The sequence below is a fragment of the Lithobates pipiens genome, unplaced genomic scaffold (genome assembly GCF_037356315.1).
Source record: "Lithobates pipiens isolate NorthernLeopardFrog02 unplaced genomic scaffold, aLitPip1_a1.2 Scaffold_10, whole genome shotgun sequence".
NCBI lineage: Eukaryota > Metazoa > Chordata > Amphibia > Anura > Ranidae > Lithobates > Lithobates pipiens.
The window spans coordinates 56,932,578-56,952,482 of NW_027507686.1; the positions used below are offsets into that span (position 1 = coordinate 56,932,578).

At 45.3% G+C, this 19,905-nt stretch overlaps 1 protein-coding gene across 3 annotated transcripts in view; it reads right to left on the reverse strand.

Annotated features, from left to right (window-relative positions):
* Window positions 1-19,905, reverse strand: part of LOC143930791 (uncharacterized) — a 461,539-nt gene that overhangs the window by 14,078 nt on the left and 427,556 nt on the right. For all 3 annotated transcript variants that reach the window (XM_077455410.1, XM_077455401.1, XM_077455393.1), the window contains one exon: window positions 14,688-14,755. In XM_077455410.1, the coding sequence (XP_077311536.1) occupies window positions 14,688-14,755 (68 nt within the window). The remainder of the gene's footprint in view (window positions 1-14,687; window positions 14,756-19,905) is intronic.

Genomic DNA, 19,905 nt, shown 5'->3' on the forward strand with positions numbered 1-19,905 from the left:
ACCGGGAGGGAGGGGATGATGAGGTGACTGGCTGTACTTGGGTGCCTGAGAGAAGAGAGGAGGAAAGTGAGAAGGAGGAGGAGGCACAACTCCAATGAGGCAGGATGTCCTCTAGGGGGCAGCCACCCTACTGCATCACACTGCTGACTCCCCACTGAATTTAAAAAGTTCCTTGGTGTGGGCCTTTTTCAACACGTGTGCAGCAGTACACACCGTTGCTGTTTGCAACCTATGTCTGAAGCGGATCAAGCATTGCCAGAACAGCAGCCGCTTGGGCACCACATGCTTGACCAGAGGTATGATGACCTGCCATGCAGTCCATTAGCAACAGCACTTGAAAGACCCACATAAAAGAAAAAGGCGGACTTCTCCTTGCTCCTCATCTGGGATCTCCAACCCTACTATATCTCCAGACCTCTCAAAAACCTACAATTAGAGGACTGAAGGTATAGCAATAAGTACTTGGAGTCAATCTGGTAGCAGTACACCACCAATTGATTTTAGCAAGCAAATTTCCCTACCCCAGTTGCTGAACCGTTAAACTAAATTTGGTCCAGCCATCCACATGCTCAGCATTAGACATGTGCAAAAGGAAAAAATTTGTTTACTTTCGTTTTAATTCGTTAATTAATTAATTTCGTTTAGTTATATTCGTTAAATTCCTTAAATTCGTTTTCATATTTCGTTTCGTTTTCTACCGAATTTGAAAAATCGGTCACATTCGAAAATATTTCAACCAAATTCGAAAATATTTCTACCGAATTCTAAATGATTTCAACATGATTCGAAATTATTTCAACCGAATTCAACCGGAATCGAAAATATTTTGCGACCCGACTTTAGGGCCGTGTATCTCGGGGTCACTTGGAGCTAGAAACCCCAAATTGGATATGTTGTAGTGCTAGTTCTATTGTGTTTGCATACCAAATTTGGTGTTTCTAGCTATAAGTGACCCCGAGATATGTGGCCCCAAATTCGGGTCACAAAATGTAATTCTCTGCTGCACAAAAATACTTTCATATTGCCCATATCTGGGGTCGCTTGGTGGCAGGTGACGTGCCAAGTGGACAATCCACAACTTGGTCACATGGCACTCGTGGCCGGTCACATGGCACTCATGTTAAGTCACATGGCACTCGTGGCCGGTCACGTGGCACTCGTGTCAGGCCACGTGGCACTCGTGGCAGGTCACGTGGCAAGTGGACAATACACAACTTGTGGCAGGTGGCGTGGCAAGTGGACAATACACAACTTGTGGCAGGTCACGTGGCAAGTGGACAAATACAATACACAACTTTTGGCAAGTGGACAATGACATACAGCATATGCACTTGCCTTGCGATCAACATCTGTGACTTCTTCAATCAGGCATGCTGACAACTTCATTGATACCATAAATATAAATGAAAAAAGATGTGTGTGGTTTTTTTGCACTGGTACACTGCAAGTATTAAAACTTGATGTGACAGATATATATATACAGTGCCTTGCGAAAGTATTCGGCCCCCTTGAACTTTTCAACCTTTTGCCACATTTCAGGCTTCAAACATAAAGATATACATTTTTTATTTTTTGTGAAGAATCACCAACAAGTGGGACACAATTGTGAAGTGGAACAAAATCTATTGGATTTTTGAAACTTTTTTAACTAATAAAAAAATGAAAAGTGGGGCGTGCAAAATTATTCGGCCCCCTTGCGTTAATACTTTGTAGAGCCACCTTTTGCTGCGATTACAGCTGCAAGTCGCTTGGGGTATGTCTCTATCAGTTTTGCACGTCGAGAGACTGAAATTCTTGCCCATTCTTCCTTGCAAAACAGCTCGAGCTCAGTGAGGTTGGATGGAGAGCGTTTGTGAACAGCAGTTTTCAGCTCTTTCCACAGATTCTCGATTGGATTCAGGTCTGGACTTTGACTTGGCCATTCTAACACCTGGATACGTTTATTTGTGAACCATTTGTAGATTTTGCTGTATGTTTGGGATCATTGTCTTGTTTGAAGATAAATCTCCGTCCCAGTTTCAGGTCTTTTGCAGACTCCAACAGGTTTTCATCCAGAATGGTCCTGTATTTGGCTGCATCCATCTTCCCCTCAATTTTAACCATCTTCCTTGTCCCTGCTGAAGAAAAGCATGCCCAAACCATGATGCTGCCACCATCATGTTTGACAGTGGGGATGGTGTGTTGAGGGTGATGAGCTTTGTTGCTTTTACGCCAAACATATCATTTTGCATTGTGGGCAAAAAAAAATCGATTTTGGTTTCATCTGACCAGAGCACCTTCTTCCACATGTTTGGTGTGTCTCCCAGGTGGCTTGTGGCAAACTTTAGACGAGACTTTTTATGGATATCTTTGAGAAATGGCTTTCTTCTTGCCACTCTTCCATAAAGGCCAGATTTGTGCAGTGTAAGACTGATTGTTGTCCTATGGACAGACTCTCCCACCTCAGCTGTAGTTCTCTGCAGTTCATCCAGAGTGATCATGGGTCTCTTGGCTGCATCTCTGATCAGTCTTCTCCTTGTCTGAGCTTAAAGTTTAGAGGGACGGCCAGGTCTTGGTAGATTTGCAGTGGTCTGATACTCCTTCCATTTCAAAATGATCGCTTGCATAGTGCTCCTTGGGATGTTTAAAGCTTGGGAAATCTTTTTGTATCCAAATCCAGCTTTAAACTTCTCCACAACAGTATTACGGACCTGCCTGGTGTGTTCCTTGGTCTTCATGATGCTCTCTGCGCTTTCAACAGAACCCTGAGTCTATCACAGAGCAGGTGCATTAATACAGAGACTTGATTACACACAGGTGGATTCTATTTATCACCATCAGTCATTTAGGACAACATTGGATCATTCAGAGATCCTCGCTGAACTTCTGGAGTGAGTTTGCTGCACTGAAAGTAAAGGGGCCGAATAATTTTGCACGCACCACTTTTCAGTTTTTTATTTGCTAAAAAAGTTGAAATTATCCAATAGATTTCGTTCCACTTCACAATTGTGTCCCACTTGTTGGTGATTCTTCACAAAAAATTAAAATTTTATATCTTTATGTTTGAAGCCTGAAATGTGGCAAAAGGTTGAAATGTTCAAGGGGGCCCGAATACTTTCGCAAGGCACTGTAAGTATAAGTAACTAACCATCTTCCAAAATTTCCAATTCAAATCGAAAAGATTAGAACAGAATAGAAAAAAAATAATTTAATAGAATAAAATAGAAAGAATATACAACCATCTTCTGAAATTCAAATTTGAATAGAATAAATTTGAATTTCGAATAGTATGAATTCAAATTTTTAAATGAATTAATTTTAAATTTGGATAGAAAAGATTATAATAAAATAGAAAATAGACTAGAAAAATGATAGAACAGAACAGAATAGAATATATTATATTTTATTCTGTTCTGTTCTATTGTTTTTCTAGTCTATTCTTTTATATTCCATTAAAATCTTTTCTATTAAAATTGAAATCATTATATACTAAATTTGAATTTTTGGAAGATGGTGTTTTTTTTATAATATATATATATATTTCTTTCCGACATTCGAATTTCGTATAGAATGAATTTGAATTTGAATAGAAAAGATTAGAATGGAAATAGAGAATAGACTAGAAAAACAATAGAACAGAATAGAATATAGGTACTATCTATTTTATTTTTAATTTCTTTTGCAGATTACTATTTGTTTCCATAAGATCTGCTGCAGACTATTAGCATCTATTTAAATTTTTTGCAGATCTCCTGCAGACTATTAGTATCTATTTTGTTGTCTAACCAGATCTCCTGCAGACCATTAGCATCAATTTTTTTAGCAGATCTCCTGTAGACTATTAACAGTCATTTCACTTCTTTTTTTTTTTTTTTGCAGATCTCCTGCAGACTGCTAGAATCAATTTAATTTTTTTTTTTTGAGATTACTATTTATTTCCATCAGATTTCCTGCAGTATAATAACATATATTTCATTGTTTGCAGATCTCCTGCAGACTATTAGCATCTATATCCAAAGGAAATGGCTGTTCTAATGCAAAAAATAAAAATAAAAATGAAATAGATGCTAATAGTCTGCAGGAGATCTGCAAAAAATTAAATAGATGTTAATATACTGCAGGAGATCTGATGGAAATAAATAGTAATCTGCAAAAAAAAAGGAAAAATTTCATTGATTCTAACAGTCTGCAGGAGATCTGCAAAAAAAGAAGTGAAATGGCTGTTAATAGTCTACATGAGATCTGCTAAAAAAAATAGATGCTAATAGTCTGCAGGAGATCTGCAAAAAAAATGAAATAGATGCTAATAGTCTGCAGGAGATCTGGTGAAAAAAACGAAATAGATACTAATAGTCTGCAGGAGATCTGCAAAAAAATGAAATAGATGCTATTAGTCTGCAGGAGATCTTATTAAAACAAATGGTAATCTTCAAAAAAATTAAAAATTAAATAGATAGTATCTATATTCTATTCTGTTCTATTCTATCATTTTCTAGTCTATTTTCTATTTTATTATAATCTTTTCTATCCAAATTTAAAATTAATTAATTAAAAAATGCATCCGAATGTCTGAATAATGAAAATTCGTCCGAATTTCGATTCGGAACGAAACTAAATGCACATGTCTACTCAGCATCTAAATGCTAGCTTGGCCAAATTGCTAGCACTGCAACTGCTGCCTTTTCAGCTGGTAGACTCTGCCCTTTGTGAATTTGTGGAATGTGCTGTACCTCAGTGTCAGGGTCCAAAAGCCATTTCTTTTCACGTAAGGCCATTGTGGCTCTCTACTGGCATGTGGTAGGCAATGTTTTGGCCTTGTTGGACAGGTTGGTCAGCAGTAAGGTTCATATTACCACTGACTCATCATCCAGCAGGCATGGGCATGGATGTTACCTTTCCTTCACGGCACACTGGGTAACTCTGCTGGCAGCTGGAAAGGATGCAGGACAGGGTTCAGTGTTGTTGGAGCTTGCTTTGCCACCACGCCTCCAAAATGCTAGTGTTGATTCAGCCACAGCTCTCTCCTTCCCTCCCTCCTCTTTTTCTTCCTCTATGGCCTCTTCTGCAGATTTGCACCAGCGATGCTCTGTAAGTGTTCAAGGGGCTACGCAAGCAGTCAGGCTAAAATATGCCATGCGTTGCTTGAGTTGGTCTGCCTAGGGAACAGGAGCCACACTGGGGCAAAGATTCTGTCAGCTCTGCAGGGGCAGGCTCAGAGGTGGTTGTCGCCAAGCCATCTTCAGCCGGGAATGGTTGTATGTGACAATGGCACCAACCTTCTCTCTGCCCTCCGACAGGGACCCTTGACCCATGTTCCATGTTTGGCACAGGTCCTGAATTTGGTGGTGCAGCGGTTCTTCAGCAAGTAGCCAGGCTTACAAGATCTCCTGAGGCAGGCCAGAAAAGTCTGTGGTAATTTCTGCTGGTCATACAATGGCAGTGCTCCGCTGGCTGATACTCAGCGCACACCACCCCTGGAGGTGATACAGGGAATGGGTTGCACCAAGAGGCACAAGCCTCCAGCGGGATACCTGACTTGTGTGAAGGTCTGGAAGAAGGCTTGTGCAGGATGGACCGGACCAGAAGGTAAGCAGCCAGCAGGTCTGCAAAACAAGTAAAGGAAGTGCAAAAACAGGCCGAGGGTCAAACACAGGTGATCAGTCCTGGAGCCAGCAAGGCTAAGTGCAGCAGACAGAGAATAATCCAGAGGCAGGCCGAGGGTCAAACACAAGTATCAGTCCAGTGCGCAGCAAGGCTAAGAGCAGGAAGTCTGTTTAAACAAGCCAGGGGTCAGGTCAGGAGAGAATCAGCATAGTCTTCAGGCAATCCGGGTCAAACAGGAAGTGGCAAACAGGAACAGGAAGCAGGGAAACACAGGTGAGCTGAGACAAACCAGCAACTTGTCTGTGTGCTAAAGATCCTTTTATAGGCTGGTCAGGGAATTCACGTTATGCGTGTGCTTGAGCGCATTCGTGCACGCCTCTCAGTAGGGCTGCGAATGTGCGTGCGCCGGAGCACCGATCCATGGCAAATTTGTGTGCGTCTTTGCGCAGGGAGATGGTGAGTTTGATACAAATTACTTCCCTGATAGTGCCCCCCCCAAGGGGCGGCCTCCGGACGCCCAAGCTGGCCATCAACTCCGGATGTTCCTGATGAAAAGCTCTAATCAACCTTGGAGCATGAAGATTACCAGAAGGTTCCCAGGAGTTGTCTTCTGATGGGTACCCTTTCCATTTTACTAGGTACTGAAGTTATCTGCCCGACTTTCTGCAGCTAAGTATGGCTTCCACTTCAAATTCGTCCTCCCCATCTATTACCACTGCAGGCGGGGGAGGCTCCTCTCTTCCGGGAAATGGACTAGGAACCACTGGTTTTAAGAGAGATACATAAAAAACCGGATGTATTCTGTATGATCTGGGTAAGTCTAACTCGAAGGCCACAGGATTCACCATTCTCTTGATTGTGAATGGGCCTATGAACCTAGGACCTAACTTGCGTGAAGGGCAGGGTAGTCTGAGATGAGTAGAGGCTAGCCAGACCTTCTCGCCAATTCCAAAAGCTGGATTCTCCTTTCTCCCTTTGTCGTAGTACTTCCTGTAGTCGTCTTGAGCTCTTTGCATGGTTTCTCGAATCTTTTGAAAATTTGATTGGATAGAGACTATCCGATCCTGAACAGCAGGGACTGACGTTTCAGGGATGGAGTTGGGGAGGAAGGAGGGATGGAATCCAAAATTCGACCAAAACTATGTTTGGTTAGTAGCCGTGTGTACAGAATTGTTGTATGCAAATTCTGCATAAGACAGAAGGGAAGACCAGTCATCCTGGGAGCCGGAACAGAAACAGCGGAGATATTGTTCTAGAGATTGATTTGTCCTTTCTGTCTGACCGTTGCTCTGAGGATGGTATGTGGATGAGAGACAGACCTTGATTTCCAAGGCCTTACAGAGTTCTTTCCAGAATTTGGAAGTAAACTGAGCACCCCTATCTGAGACGATACTGTTAGGTACTCCATGGAGTCTGACTATTTCCTTAATAAAAGTATTGGCAGTGTCCAAGGCAGAGGGAGTACCAATCATGGGCAAGAAGTGGGCCATTTTTGAAAGACGGTCAACCACGACCAGGATGGCGGTAAACCCTTCTGAGGGTGGCAGGTCCACAATAAAGTCCATAGAAATGTCTGCCCATGGCCGTTCAGGGATAGGTAGGGGTCTCAGTAATCCCCAAGGTTTGGCTTTAAATCCTTTGTTGCGTTGGCACGGAATACATGAGGAGACAAATTTCTGACAGTCCCACCTCCAACCAGGCCACCAGAAGGAACGGGAAATCAATTCTGATGTCTTCCGTATTCCGAACTGGCCGGCCAACTTGTGGTCATGAAAAGTCTTTAAGATTGCTGGCCTTACTTCCTGAGGGACGAAGATCTTATCATGTGCCCAAAGTAGATCATTGCGTTTCTTCAAGGAAGACACTACGGGATCGGTACAGTGGCTTGAGGCTGTTTTAATGGCGGTTACCAGGTCGGATTGTGTAAGCAGGAGAAAATTTTGCGGTGACAGAATGGTGCTGGGCTCAGTAAACTGGGGGGATTCAGGGAACATCCGGGAGAGTGCATCCGCTTTGCCATTTTTGGACCCGGGACGGTAGGAAATGTGGAAGTTGAACCTAGAAAAAAAAGTGCCCAACGGGCTTGTCGTGGTCTTAAGCGCTTGGCTGTTCTGAGGTATTCCAGGTTCTTAATGGCCAATAGCTCTCGTCACCGACATCATAATTCTTTTCCAGAGGATTTAGCTTTCGGGAGGCAAAAGCTACTGGATGCAAAAGGGCCTTGGGGCCCCGTCTTTGTGAAAGAATGGCTCCAGTGGCAGTTTCAGAAGCGTCAACTTCCAACACAAATGGCAAAAGTGGGTCTGGATGCTGTAGAATGGGTGCTGAAGTGAACAAAGATTTCAGTTTAATGAAGGCTTCCTGAGCTTCCTGGGACCACTGGAAGCGTCCATGTTGACGGGTCAGCTGCGTAATCGGAGAAACAATGGATGAGAAGCCGGCAATGAATCTTCGATAGAAGTTAGCAAAGCCTATGAATCTTTGCACAGCTTTTTTGTCCCCTGGAGCGGGCCAATCAAGAATCGCCTTGACCTTTTGGGGGTCCATGGCGATCCCCTGAGTGGAAATGATGAATCCAAGAAATTGGACAACGGTCTTCTCGAATTCGCATTTTTCTGCCTTAAGGTATAGTTTATGTTTCCTAAGAATGGTAAGGACCTTTCTTACATGGTCTCGGTGTAGTTCGATGGTGGCAGAAAAAATGAGAATGTCGTCTAAATATACGACTACAAAGTCGTCAAGGTAGTCTCTAAAAATGTCATTCACCAGGTGTTGAAAGGTGGCCGGGGCGTTGCACAGACCGAAGGGCATCACTAAATACTCAAAATGCCCAAACCTGGACCTGAAGGCTGTTTTCCATTCGTCATTGGTACGAATCCGGACAAGGTTATAAGCGCCTCGTAGGTCAAGTTTGGAGAAGATCTTGGCAGTCTGAAACAGTTCTGGGATGAGCGGGAGTGGGTATCGGTTTTTGACAGTTATTTTATTGAGTTCCCTATAATCGAGACAGGGTCTGAGGGAGCCATCTTTCTTCTCAACAAAGAAAATACCCGCCCTGGCTGGAGATGAAGAGGGCCGAATGAAGCCTTTTTCCAGGTTCTCATCGATGTAGGCTTTGAGAGCCTTTAGTTCAGTCTCAGATAGAGGGAATATGCGCCCGAACGGAATTTCAGATCCAGGTAACAATTCGATGGGGCAGTCGTAAGACCGATGAGGTGGTAGACAATCGGCCTTCTTTTTATCAAAAACATCCTTAAACTCGAGATATACTGGAGGGACATGCTGAAGACTGTCGGATGCAGGAACGACTGCCATACAAGTAGCTGGAACTGGAGGAAAACAGTGTTGAGAACAGTAAGAGGATGTAAAAGAGACCTTCTTTCTGCCCCAGTTAACTTGGGGGTCATGGGCCTGCAACCAAGGGAGTCCTAAAATAATAGGGAACATGGGAGAAGAAATCAAGTCAAAGCGTAAGAACTCCTGGTGGCCCGAGTCCGTGATGGTGAGAATCGGCTGGGTCTCTTGTGTAACTGGTCCGGAGCGAGGTAAAGACCCATCAGCCAAGTGGACAAGAAGATTTTGTTTTTTGTCTTGGAGAGGGATGTGAAGTTTTTGAGCCACAGAGATGTCCAGGAAACAACTGCATGCTCCGGAGTCAATTACGGCCGGTAGTTGAATCCTCTCTTCCGCCAGCTGCAGAGAAACAGAAAGAGTAACATAAGACTGGGTGAGGTTTGTGGCTTGATAGTTCATAACAAATTGCAGAGGTGGCTTACAAGGTCTCACTGGGCAGTTGCGAAGGTAATGGCCAACCCCTCCGCAGTACAGACATAGGTTGGCCTGTCGTCTTCGTTGCCTTTCATCTGGGGTGAGACGAGGGCGAACAAGTCCTAGCTGCATGGGTTCCCCTTCCACGGGCTAAGGGGCCGGCAGGGACCGGAATTGGAGGGTAAGGAGTGGTCGACTTGGGGAGCATCCAGCTGGGCCGAGGGGTCTGAAGGCGCTCAGAGCGACGCTCCCGCATGCGCCTGTCCAGCTTGGTGGCTAATTGGATCAGGTCCTCCAAAGAGGCGGGGGTCTCCACTCTAGCTAATTAGTCCTTCAAAGTTTCGGAAAGGCCTTGTCGGTATTGGTACCTGAGGGCGGGCTCATTCCAGCCGGTGTCAGCTGACCACTTACGGAACTCGACGGTATAGTCCTCCACTGGTCTCTTTCCTTGTGTTAAGGTGTGCAGAGTGGCTTCAGCTGTAGCAGTACGTTGTGGGTCATCATATAACTGACCCATGGAGTTAAAGAAGGTTTCCACCGAGTTCAGGAAAGGACTTCTTTGTTCCATAAGGCTATGTGCCTATGCCTGGGGTTCTTCGGATAGTAAGGAGATGATAAATCCAACTTTCACTATTTCATAAGAAAAAGTCCTTGGTTGCAGGGCCAGATATAAGGAGCAGGCATTTTTAAATGCCCTGAATTTTTTTCGGTCGCCCGAAAATCGCTCAGGCGTAGGTACCCTTGGTTCAGGAGTCGCCATCACTAGGGCAGGCGGTGAATGGGCCTGTGGTAGGGAGGCCCCGGTAGGAAGGCCCCGCCAGGGGGCGCTGGTGCTGCGTTAACTGGTGCAGGTGTTCCTGCTAATTGCTGAAGACGGCTGTCGATTTGGGTGTACCCTTCTTGCAATTTCTGCACAGCGTCTGCAAGGGCTGTAACTTGCTGGCACAACATCTCCAAAGGTGAACCCACTCTGTTGGCCTCTGACATGGCTGGTTTGTACTATCAGCAAAGAGGTACTCACCGAGGCCAAGATGCAGAGAGCGGTGGCTGTTGTGACTCAGCGCACACCACCCCTGGAGGTGATACAGGGAATGGGTTGCACCAAGAGGCACAAGCCTCCAGCGGGATACCTGACTTGTGTGAAGATCTGGAAGAAGGCGTGTGCAGGATGGACCGGACCAGAAGGTAAGCAGCCAGCAGGTCTGCAAAACAAGTAAAGGAAGTGCAAAAACAGGCCGAGGGTCAAACACAGGTGATCAGTCCTGGAGCCAGAAAGGCTAAGTGCAGCAGACAGAGAATAATCCAGAGGCAGGCCGAGGGTCAAACACAAGTATCAGTCCAGTGCGCAGCAAGGCTAAGAGCAGGAAGTCCGTTTAAACAAGCCAGGGGTCAGGTCAGGAGAGAATCAGCATAGTCTTCAAGCAATCCGGGCCAAACAGGAAGTGGCAAACAGGAACAGGAAGCAGGGAAACACAGGTGAGCTGAGACAAACCAGCAACTTGTCTGTGTGCTAAAGATCCTTTTATAGGCTGGTCAGGGAATTCACGTTATGTGTGTGCTTGAGCGCACTCACGCACGCCTCTCAGTAGGGCTGCGAATGCGCGTGCACCGATCCATGGCAAATTTGTGTGCGTCTTTGCGCAGGGAGATGGTGAGTTTGATACAAATTACTTCCCTGATACACTGTCCCTCTAGTCTTCCTGCTGGAGTACACGCTTCGTAGAATCATGGACAGGGCACTTGAGGCAGAATAGTGGGAGGAGGAGGAGGACTTCCTTTCCTCTTAAGGCCCCCTTTATCAGGATAGCATTACTGCGGGCCCGCCAAAAACACAAGAAGAAGAGAAGGAGGAGAATTGTGTCAGCATGGATGTAGAGGATAACACTTAGCAGCAGTCTTCAAGGGGTGAACTTCAGTCCCCATAAACCCAAGGAGTTGTATGTGGCTGGGTAGAGGTAGTTACGGCTGATGTGATCCTTAGTGACCCAGAGGACTCAGAATCAAATGCCTCTGCAAACTTACACTGCATGGTCTCCCTGATTCTGGAAAGCCTGCGAAAGGACCCTAGAATTTGTGATATCAAGGAGAGGGATCATTACTGGCTGGCAACCCTTCTTGATCCACATTACAAGGGTAAAGTTGCAGAACTCACCCTGCCTTCGCAGAGGGAGCAGAGGATGAAACATCTTCATGAGGCCTTGAAGAAAGCTTTGTGTAATGCATTTCCAGACCCTGGGAGGTTACCATTTCCTGGTGCTGGACAACGTGTTGCTGAGGCTTCATTCAGTCAGAGGAAGAGCGGTGGAGAAGGTGGCCGGTTGACCGATGCCTTTAAACATTTTTTCAGTATTCAGTGCCAAGGTCTGATTGGTTCAAGCAACCATCGCCAGCGTCTGAATTATATGGTGCAGGCATAACTAGGGGCATGAGAAGACTTGGAGACCGTTCCAACAGAGCATCCACTGGGTTATTGGGTCTTGAGGATGGACCGCTGGCCAAAACTTGCTCAATATGCAATTGAGCTACTGGCCTGTCCTGCATCCAGCGTGCTTTCTGAATGCACATTCAGTTCTGCTGGAGAGTTTGTAACGGTTCAAAGAGTGTGCCTGTCCACAGACTCCATGATAGGCTCACATTCAGAAAAATTAATCAGTCTTGGATCAGCAGCTATCAAGCACTTGATGTGATGTAACTGATTGAATTTGCTATGGATCTGGGATCCCTTGAAGACTGCCTATGCTGACTATCCTATTCCTCCTCAATCTTGAAGATGCTAACTTACAACAATATTTTTGGTTTAGGGCACCACCACCACCACCCAGGGCTCAATTTTTCTCCCCCTAGGGGCATGTAATTAAAAAATTTTATATAATATTTCACAGCAGGGCCCGTTCCTGTGCCCAACAAGTATAACTGTGAGGGCTTACAGTGTTATGGTGCCACCAAAACCAAAGGCCCAATTTTTTTGCCCCTGTTTAACAGGGGCATGTAATTACTATTTTTTAAATAATAGTTAAGCAGGGCCCATTACTGTACCCAACAAGAGTAACTATGAGGGCTTACAGTGTGCTGGCACCACCAAAACCAAAGGCCCAATTTTTCTGCCCCTGTTTAACAGGGGCATGTAATTATTATTTTTTAAAATAATAGTTAAGCAGGGCCCGTTGCTGCACCCAACAAGAGTAACTGAGAGGGGTTACAGTGTGCTGGTGCCATCAAAACCAAAGGCCCAATTTTTCTGCCCCTGTTTAACAGGGCCATGTAATTACAATTTTTGATATAATATTTCACAGCAGGGCCCATTCCTGCCCCCAACAAGAGTAACTGTGAGGGGTTACAGTGTTCTGGTACCACCAACACCTAAGGCCCAGTTTTTCTGCAGAGTATATAGGGCAGGCCGGTGTGGGGTTCCCCTTAATATCCATACCAGACCTGAAGGGCCTGGTATGGATTTTGGAGGGGAACATCCACGCCATTTTTTTGGGTATTTTTATCTATATTGCCGGGATCTGACAATACATTACAGCTGCGATCAGTTTTAAATTACATTTTTTCCTTTAGACATTCCATTTTGCTGTGGTACTGTTATAAACATGGGAAACATGCGCTACTTTACAGGCATACTAAGGACACCTCCCAGGCACGGTATGTAAAGGAATATTTAATTTTTTTTGTTTCACTTTAAGTATTATTAATATCACTGCTCCCGAAAAAATTTCAGTTTTTAAAAAAGTTTTTTGCATTGATACATGTCCCGTGGGGCAGGACCCAAGTCCCCAAACACATTTTATGGCAATAACTTGCATATAAGCCTTTAAAATTAGCACTGTTGATTTTTCACATTTGCGTCCCATAGACTTTAATGGTGTTCGTACAAATGTTTTGCTTGTTCACAAGTTCTGGTACAAACTGAATTGGGGGGTGTTTGGCTCATCCCTAGTGACCAATATGTGCTCTCCTTGTGAACACCACACTCACCACATCTCCATGACCTCTATAAATGGGTCCTAAGCACTTTAAGAGTGTATTTTCCCTCCAGAAGCTTTATCCAGATTTGCTCCCCCAGGCCACTTCTTCATAAAATGCACTAAAATGCACAGCAATTGTTATAGTTGAAATATTGTGCAGCTGAGGGAGATGCACTGTAGTACAATTATATGTGTATGGTGTCATTGAAGGGAATTGATTTACTTTGTTGTATTGAGGAACTGCATGCACCAAACCATATTGTCTTTTCTTAACTTGATTGTATCCTATTTATAGGCACGGTGGGGGCAGCTGCCCTTGGTAATAGACCCATAGTGCAGAGTACTGAATTGATAGATTCACTACTGTGCTGCCATGCCTAGATCACCTAACCGGATCATTTTTTGAGCACAATATGGGAAGACAAAAGGAATCATCAAAGTGGTTACTATGAGAAACAACATTTTATTCTCTAGAGGTTTTTAGCATTAGAATACTTTTGCCTAGGTGACGAAGAATAACGAACATTGACAGCATGCTTTCTCAACCTTTTTACCCAAAGGAACCCTTAAACTAATTATTAAAGTAATTGTAAAATCAGAAGGTTTATTTTATCTTAATGAATTCTATGCATTAAAAAAAAACCTTATAAAAAAACCTTCTGTGTGCAGCAGCCCCCCTAAGCCCCCTTAATACTTACCTGAGCCCATCTCTATCCAGCAATTTTACACGAGTGCCTAAGCCATCTGGGACTCTCCCTCCTGATTGGCTGAGACGCAGTAGTGGCGCCATTGGCTCCTAATGCTGTCAAAGTCAGTTAGCCAATCAGAAGCGAGAGGGGATGGGGTCGAACAAGGGTTCTGTGTCTGAATGGACACACAGAACAGATCAGCTCAGGTGCTCCCATAGCAAGCCGCTTACAACAGGAGGGAGGGGCCCGGAGTGCCAGAGAGGGACCCAAGAAGAGGAGGATCCGAGCTGTTCTGTGCAAAACCACTGCACAGAGCAGGAAAGTATAAAATGTTTATTACTTTTAAAGAAAAAAAACGAGACTTTAGTATCACTTTACGTCTCGGGGAACTCTTGCTAAAACCAATGCATCAGGAGGTAATGTGAATAATGCCCCTCGCTTTTGTCACAAGAATGCCCCCTGTACAGTGGTGGTAAGAATGCACATACTTACAAACGATTATTGGTGTCATGAAGCTGGCTTTGCCAAGTGAATTTGGACCTTGAACTATACAGGTAACATAAAATGGGAGGTCGGCCAGAACTTGAGAACCCCTGACAACCTTGGGAAGAATCCGAGAGTTCTACAGAATCCTGTCTGAGAATGGCTGATCTAAATTATATTCTAAACACTGCCTTACCATACTTATAGCTTCTGCAGGACTGGCTGAGAAGTATATTCCATTCCCATATTCTCTTTGCTGGACATCTAGAAGAGAAAGCAATTTATAATAGAGAAAGTCAATAGGTCCAGGAGCAAGGAGTACATGCAGACAAGATTTCAGGCAAACATTCAGCAATTAGGGCTGTAATAGTCTATACAGTCTCTGATGCAAGGTCATAAAATGTAAGGCACTTTGGGGTTGCTGTCCTCAGAGTTGAGCCAGCTCTGTGAAAACGGCAAAAAGGAGGAGAGAGGGAAAACGCCACCTAAGTGCAAGGAAATTTAATATTAAAGCGGTTAAAAACACTTCCAGCATAAAAGACATAAACATGCTTATTGTATGATGGATAGTTTGTCAGTGCCTCAATCCTGCATGGACCTCCGGTTTACTGGGAAAACAATGGAGGAGGACTGGACGTTCTGTGGAACACAGGAAGTCCTTGCCGACCAGCGTGGAAAGCTCTGATAGACGTGACATCACCAGGAGAGGAAGAGGTGGCTGGACAGTACAGACTACGCACTCGGAGCTCTCTGCTCCTTCTGAAGGCCTCCAGAAGAACCAAAACCTTCCATTGTTTTCGTGTAACAACAGTAAGACTGATATGTTTCCTATTTATGCAGTGCTTGGTGGACTAAAGTCTGACCCTTAAAATACAATAATTCACATAACCATATCTTTAGGTCATGCTCAAACACACCACATTATATCAGTAGGTGGTACTGCAGATGAAATCTAAAAATTACAGATCCACTTCACAGAAGCTTCACTCCCCGGGGGAAGGGCAACTTCACCACAGTGTCTTAGATGCAGGCATGTACTGGCCATCGGGACTACCGGGAGTTTCCCGGTGGGCCGATGGCTCAGTGGGCCACTCTGATGTAAAAAGGGCTGGTGATGGGACACTCTGATGTAAGGGGGTGCTGATGGGACACTCTGATGTAAGGGGCTGCTGATGGGACACTCTGATGTAAGGGGACTGCTCATGGGACACTCTGATGTAAGAGGACTGCTCATGGGACACTCTGATGTAAGGGGACTGCTCATGGGACACTCTGATGTAAGGGGACTGCTCATGGGACACTCTGATGTAAGGGGGTGCTGATGGGGCACTCTGATGTAAGGGGGTGCTGATGGGGCACTCTGATGTAAGGGGGCTGGTGATGGGACACGTTGATGTAAGGGGGTGCTGATGGGACACTCTGATGTAAGGAGGCTGGTAATGGGACACTCTGATGTAAGGAGGCTGGTAATGGGACACTCTGATGTAAGGAGGCTGGTAATGGGACACTCTGATGTAAGGGGGCTGGTAATGGGACACTCTGAGGTAAGGTGGCTGCTGATGGGACACTCTGAGGTAAGGTGGCTGCTGATGGGACACTCTGAGGTAAGGTGGCTGCTGATGGGACACTCTGAGGTAAGGTGGCTGCTGATGGGACACTCTGAGGTAAGGTGGCTGCTGATGGGACACTCTGATGTAAGGGGACTGCTCATGGGACACTCTGATGTAAGGAGGCTGGTAATGGGACACTCTGATGTAAGGGGTGCTGATCAGACACTCTGTTGTAAGGGGGCTGGTGATGGGACACTCTGATGTAAGGTGGCTGCTGATGGGACACTCTGAGGTAAGGTGGCTGCTGATGGGACACTCTGAGGTAAGGTGGCTGCTGATGGGACACTCTGATGTAAGGGGACTGCTCATGGGACACTCTGATGTAAGGAGGCTGGTAATGGGACACTCTGATGTAAGGGGTGCTGATCAGACACTCTGTTGTAAGGGGGCTGGTGATGGGACACTCTGATGTAAGGGAGTGCTGATGGGACACTCAAAATGTAAGTGGGCCGGTCTGGATGAATTCCAGGGCCAAATTTCTGTCCCAGTCCAGCCCTGCTTAGATGTACCTCAGTCAATGGGTCTCTTATCCACATGTTATGGCATTGCCCCAAACTTTATCGCTACTGGGAAAATATATTTAGAACTCATAATTCCCTCTGTTCAAATAAGGTGGGATTAGATCCCAATTTGCACCTCTGGGAACCATCCCAGAGGATCTACTTCCAGACAAAATGCATATCATGTGGACAAGATCCCTATACTTAGCTCACAAACTCATGTTACAGAAATGGATTTCATTTATACCTTTAACACTCAACCAATGGCATGAAATTCCTAATTTCACATTACAGAGAGAAGAGTTAACTTATAAGCATAGTGGGTGCCCTAGAAAGTTCCAAAAATATGGTCCTCCTGGTTGGACTCTAATGTTTCATCTCATGCCCAGCTACCTCGGAAGGAAACCAACTAAGATAACATTGCCCATTAAGTGGATGGAGCCTGGATAGCGATTGGTGAGTGACAGGCAAGGGGAGTGTCTGGTTAAAGTCACAATAGTGACTTCACCTAATAAAAAAGGATTGTCTATGGTATTGTTAGTGGTGAAGTTGTGTTGCTCATTGTATACTGGATTTCTTTTGTGTACTGCACCATCTCTGCGTCATACCCAATGTACAAATGCTCTACACACTCATTTGAGTATGTCCTTAATACATGTACTGAGTACGTGAAGTGCTTTATTTGAGTGCTTTTGTTTTTTTTAGTTATTAGCTGTTTTTCCTTTTTTCCTTTTTTTATTATTGTTTGATTGTCTATTGTATTTTGAAAATAGGATTAATAAAAACACCCTGATTTGAAAAATAAAAAATAAATAAATACAGATCACAAATCCAAGAGGTGTTTACAGGGAATACACAAAGAGGGGATGTCAAGTTGTTCAGGGAATCATAATTAAGCTAAAATAAACTTATGAATATCTTTTCTTTGCTCTTGAATGTAATGTGCCTTTAAAAGAATTCACTATAGAACTATAATGCGCCGTACACACGATCGGACTTTCTGACCAGAGTCTGCCGGACAATTCGATCGTGTTAGTGCTCCAGCTGACTTTTTTTGCCCCAAAGTCCGGTGGACCTAGTTCCTGTCAGGAAGTCCACTCGTCTGCATTCTGGTCCGACGGACCAACTATGACGCAACAGCAACTACAGCACCTGCCCGCGAGAATGTTTCCAGCGTGATCCTATCGCACTGGTTCTTGGCTACAGTGTACTGTACACCAGGCCCTTAGGTCTGGTATGGATCTTAAGGGTAACCCACTACGCTGAAAAAACGGCGTGGGGGTCCCCCCAAAATCCATACCAGACCCTTATCCGAGCACACAGCCCGGCCAGTCAGGAAAGGGGGTGGGGACGAGCGAGCGCCCCCCCCCCCCCCCCCGAACCATACCAGGCCGCCTGCCCTCAACATGGGTGGGTGCCCCCCCAGATCCCGGCCCCACACCCTATGTGAATAAGTATGGGGTACATCGTACCCCTACCCATTCAGAATTTGTAATACTAAAAGAAAGAGATCTCACCGCTCCAGGGACACACATGCAGGTAGTGAACTCCTCTCTCGGCCTGGAGGCCACAGGTGCAGGCAATTGCCAATAGCAACAAGCGAAGATAGACTCTGGACTGCCGCACCCATGGCTATGAGTAAGCACTACTGCTAGTGCGAAACGTCAGCCCTCTTTTTGCCTGCTGTGTTCGTTGTGTTTTTTTATGTGATTTTTTAAATAAAGAAAGGCGTTTTTTCTCATGTGTGCGGCAGCCCAGAGTCTATCTTCGCTTGTTACCCCTACCCATTCTCCTGGGGGAAAAAGTGGCAATAAAAAAACACACTACACAGGTTTTTAAAGTAGTTTATTAGACAGCTCCGGTGGTCTTCTTCCGACTTCTGGGGTCTTCTTCCGACTTCGGGGAGATCCTGATAAGTCCCCCGGATCCTGATAAGTCCCCCGGCCGCAGACCCCAACAACCAACGACCAGGGTTGTCGGGAAGAGGCCCTTGTCCTCATCAACATGGGGACAAGGTGCTTTGGGGTGGGGGCTGCAGGATGCCCCCCTTCTCCAAAGCAGCCACTCCACCATGTTGAGGGCATGGGGCCTGCTACGGTTCAGGAGAGGGGGGCGCTCGCTCGTCCCCACCCCCTTTCCTGACCGGCTGGGCTGCCTGCTCGAATAAGGGTCTGGTATGGATTTTGGGGGGACCCCCACGTTGTTTTTTCAGTTTAGGGGGTTACCCCTAAGATCTATACCAGGTGACAGGGCTCGCAAGGTGTCAATCTCGCTGATGAAAGCGGCGAGATTGACTTCCTTCTCTAGTCCCGTCGTACCTTGAGTCACGTTCAAAATTAATGGACTTTAGTCCATGTGTGGGCAAGTCTGTTCATTTTGAAAGTCCGTCGGACCTCTGCCAAAAGTCCTTCGGGAAGTCCGTCGGACCTAGTCCACCGGAAAGTCCGATCATGTGTGCGCAAGTCCGCTCGTTCGGAAAGTCCGGCGGACCTCCGCTGCGAAGTCCGGCGGATTATCCACCGGACCAAGTCTGCCGGAAAGTCCAATCGTGTGTACATGGCATAAGAGACAGAGATCTTTCCACATTCCGGAGTTTCACGCTAAGGTGCATGTTTATTAAACTGAGATACTCCACTGTGCAGCAGTTTAATAAGCTGCAATGAGCAGTGAAGATGGTGATTCCAAAACAAACAGCCATAAGGTGAGATAGAAGCACTCTACTGGCTGTTTGTGCAAATGATCTCGCTCCCTGCTTATCCACGTTAGAGGTGGGATTCTGTCCTCTGCTTCTGTATATATACAGGGCCATGCTCCCTATGGCATCTGATGGCTGAAGACCATTAACCCCCTAATAAATACCCCAATGCTTAAATGTTTAGGGGACCCTGGGATCTAGTGTGAGTATATTCCCACACAAGACACCAGTATATTATTGTTAATAAAAGACCTATGTGAGAGGGGCCATTCATAAACAATTGTGCTTTTATTCATATCAGGACATTTCTGTGACTCTTGTAATGGAGTGCATTTATGGCTAAATAAATTACACTCAGTAACAAGTGTCAATGAATGTATTGATATAAATAAAAATACAATTATTCTTGAATGGTCCCTCTCACATAGATATTTAACTTTATTTTATTTTTTTAACTCTTAGGGCCGGTTCACACAGCGAGGCGAGGCGAGGCGAGGCGACACGGCTCGCCTCGCCTCGCTTCCGCAAGTCGCCCCCATTCAGTACTATGGAACCGTTCTGAGAGGAGCGACTCGAGTCGCTCCGACTCAGAAAAAAGGTTCCTGTACT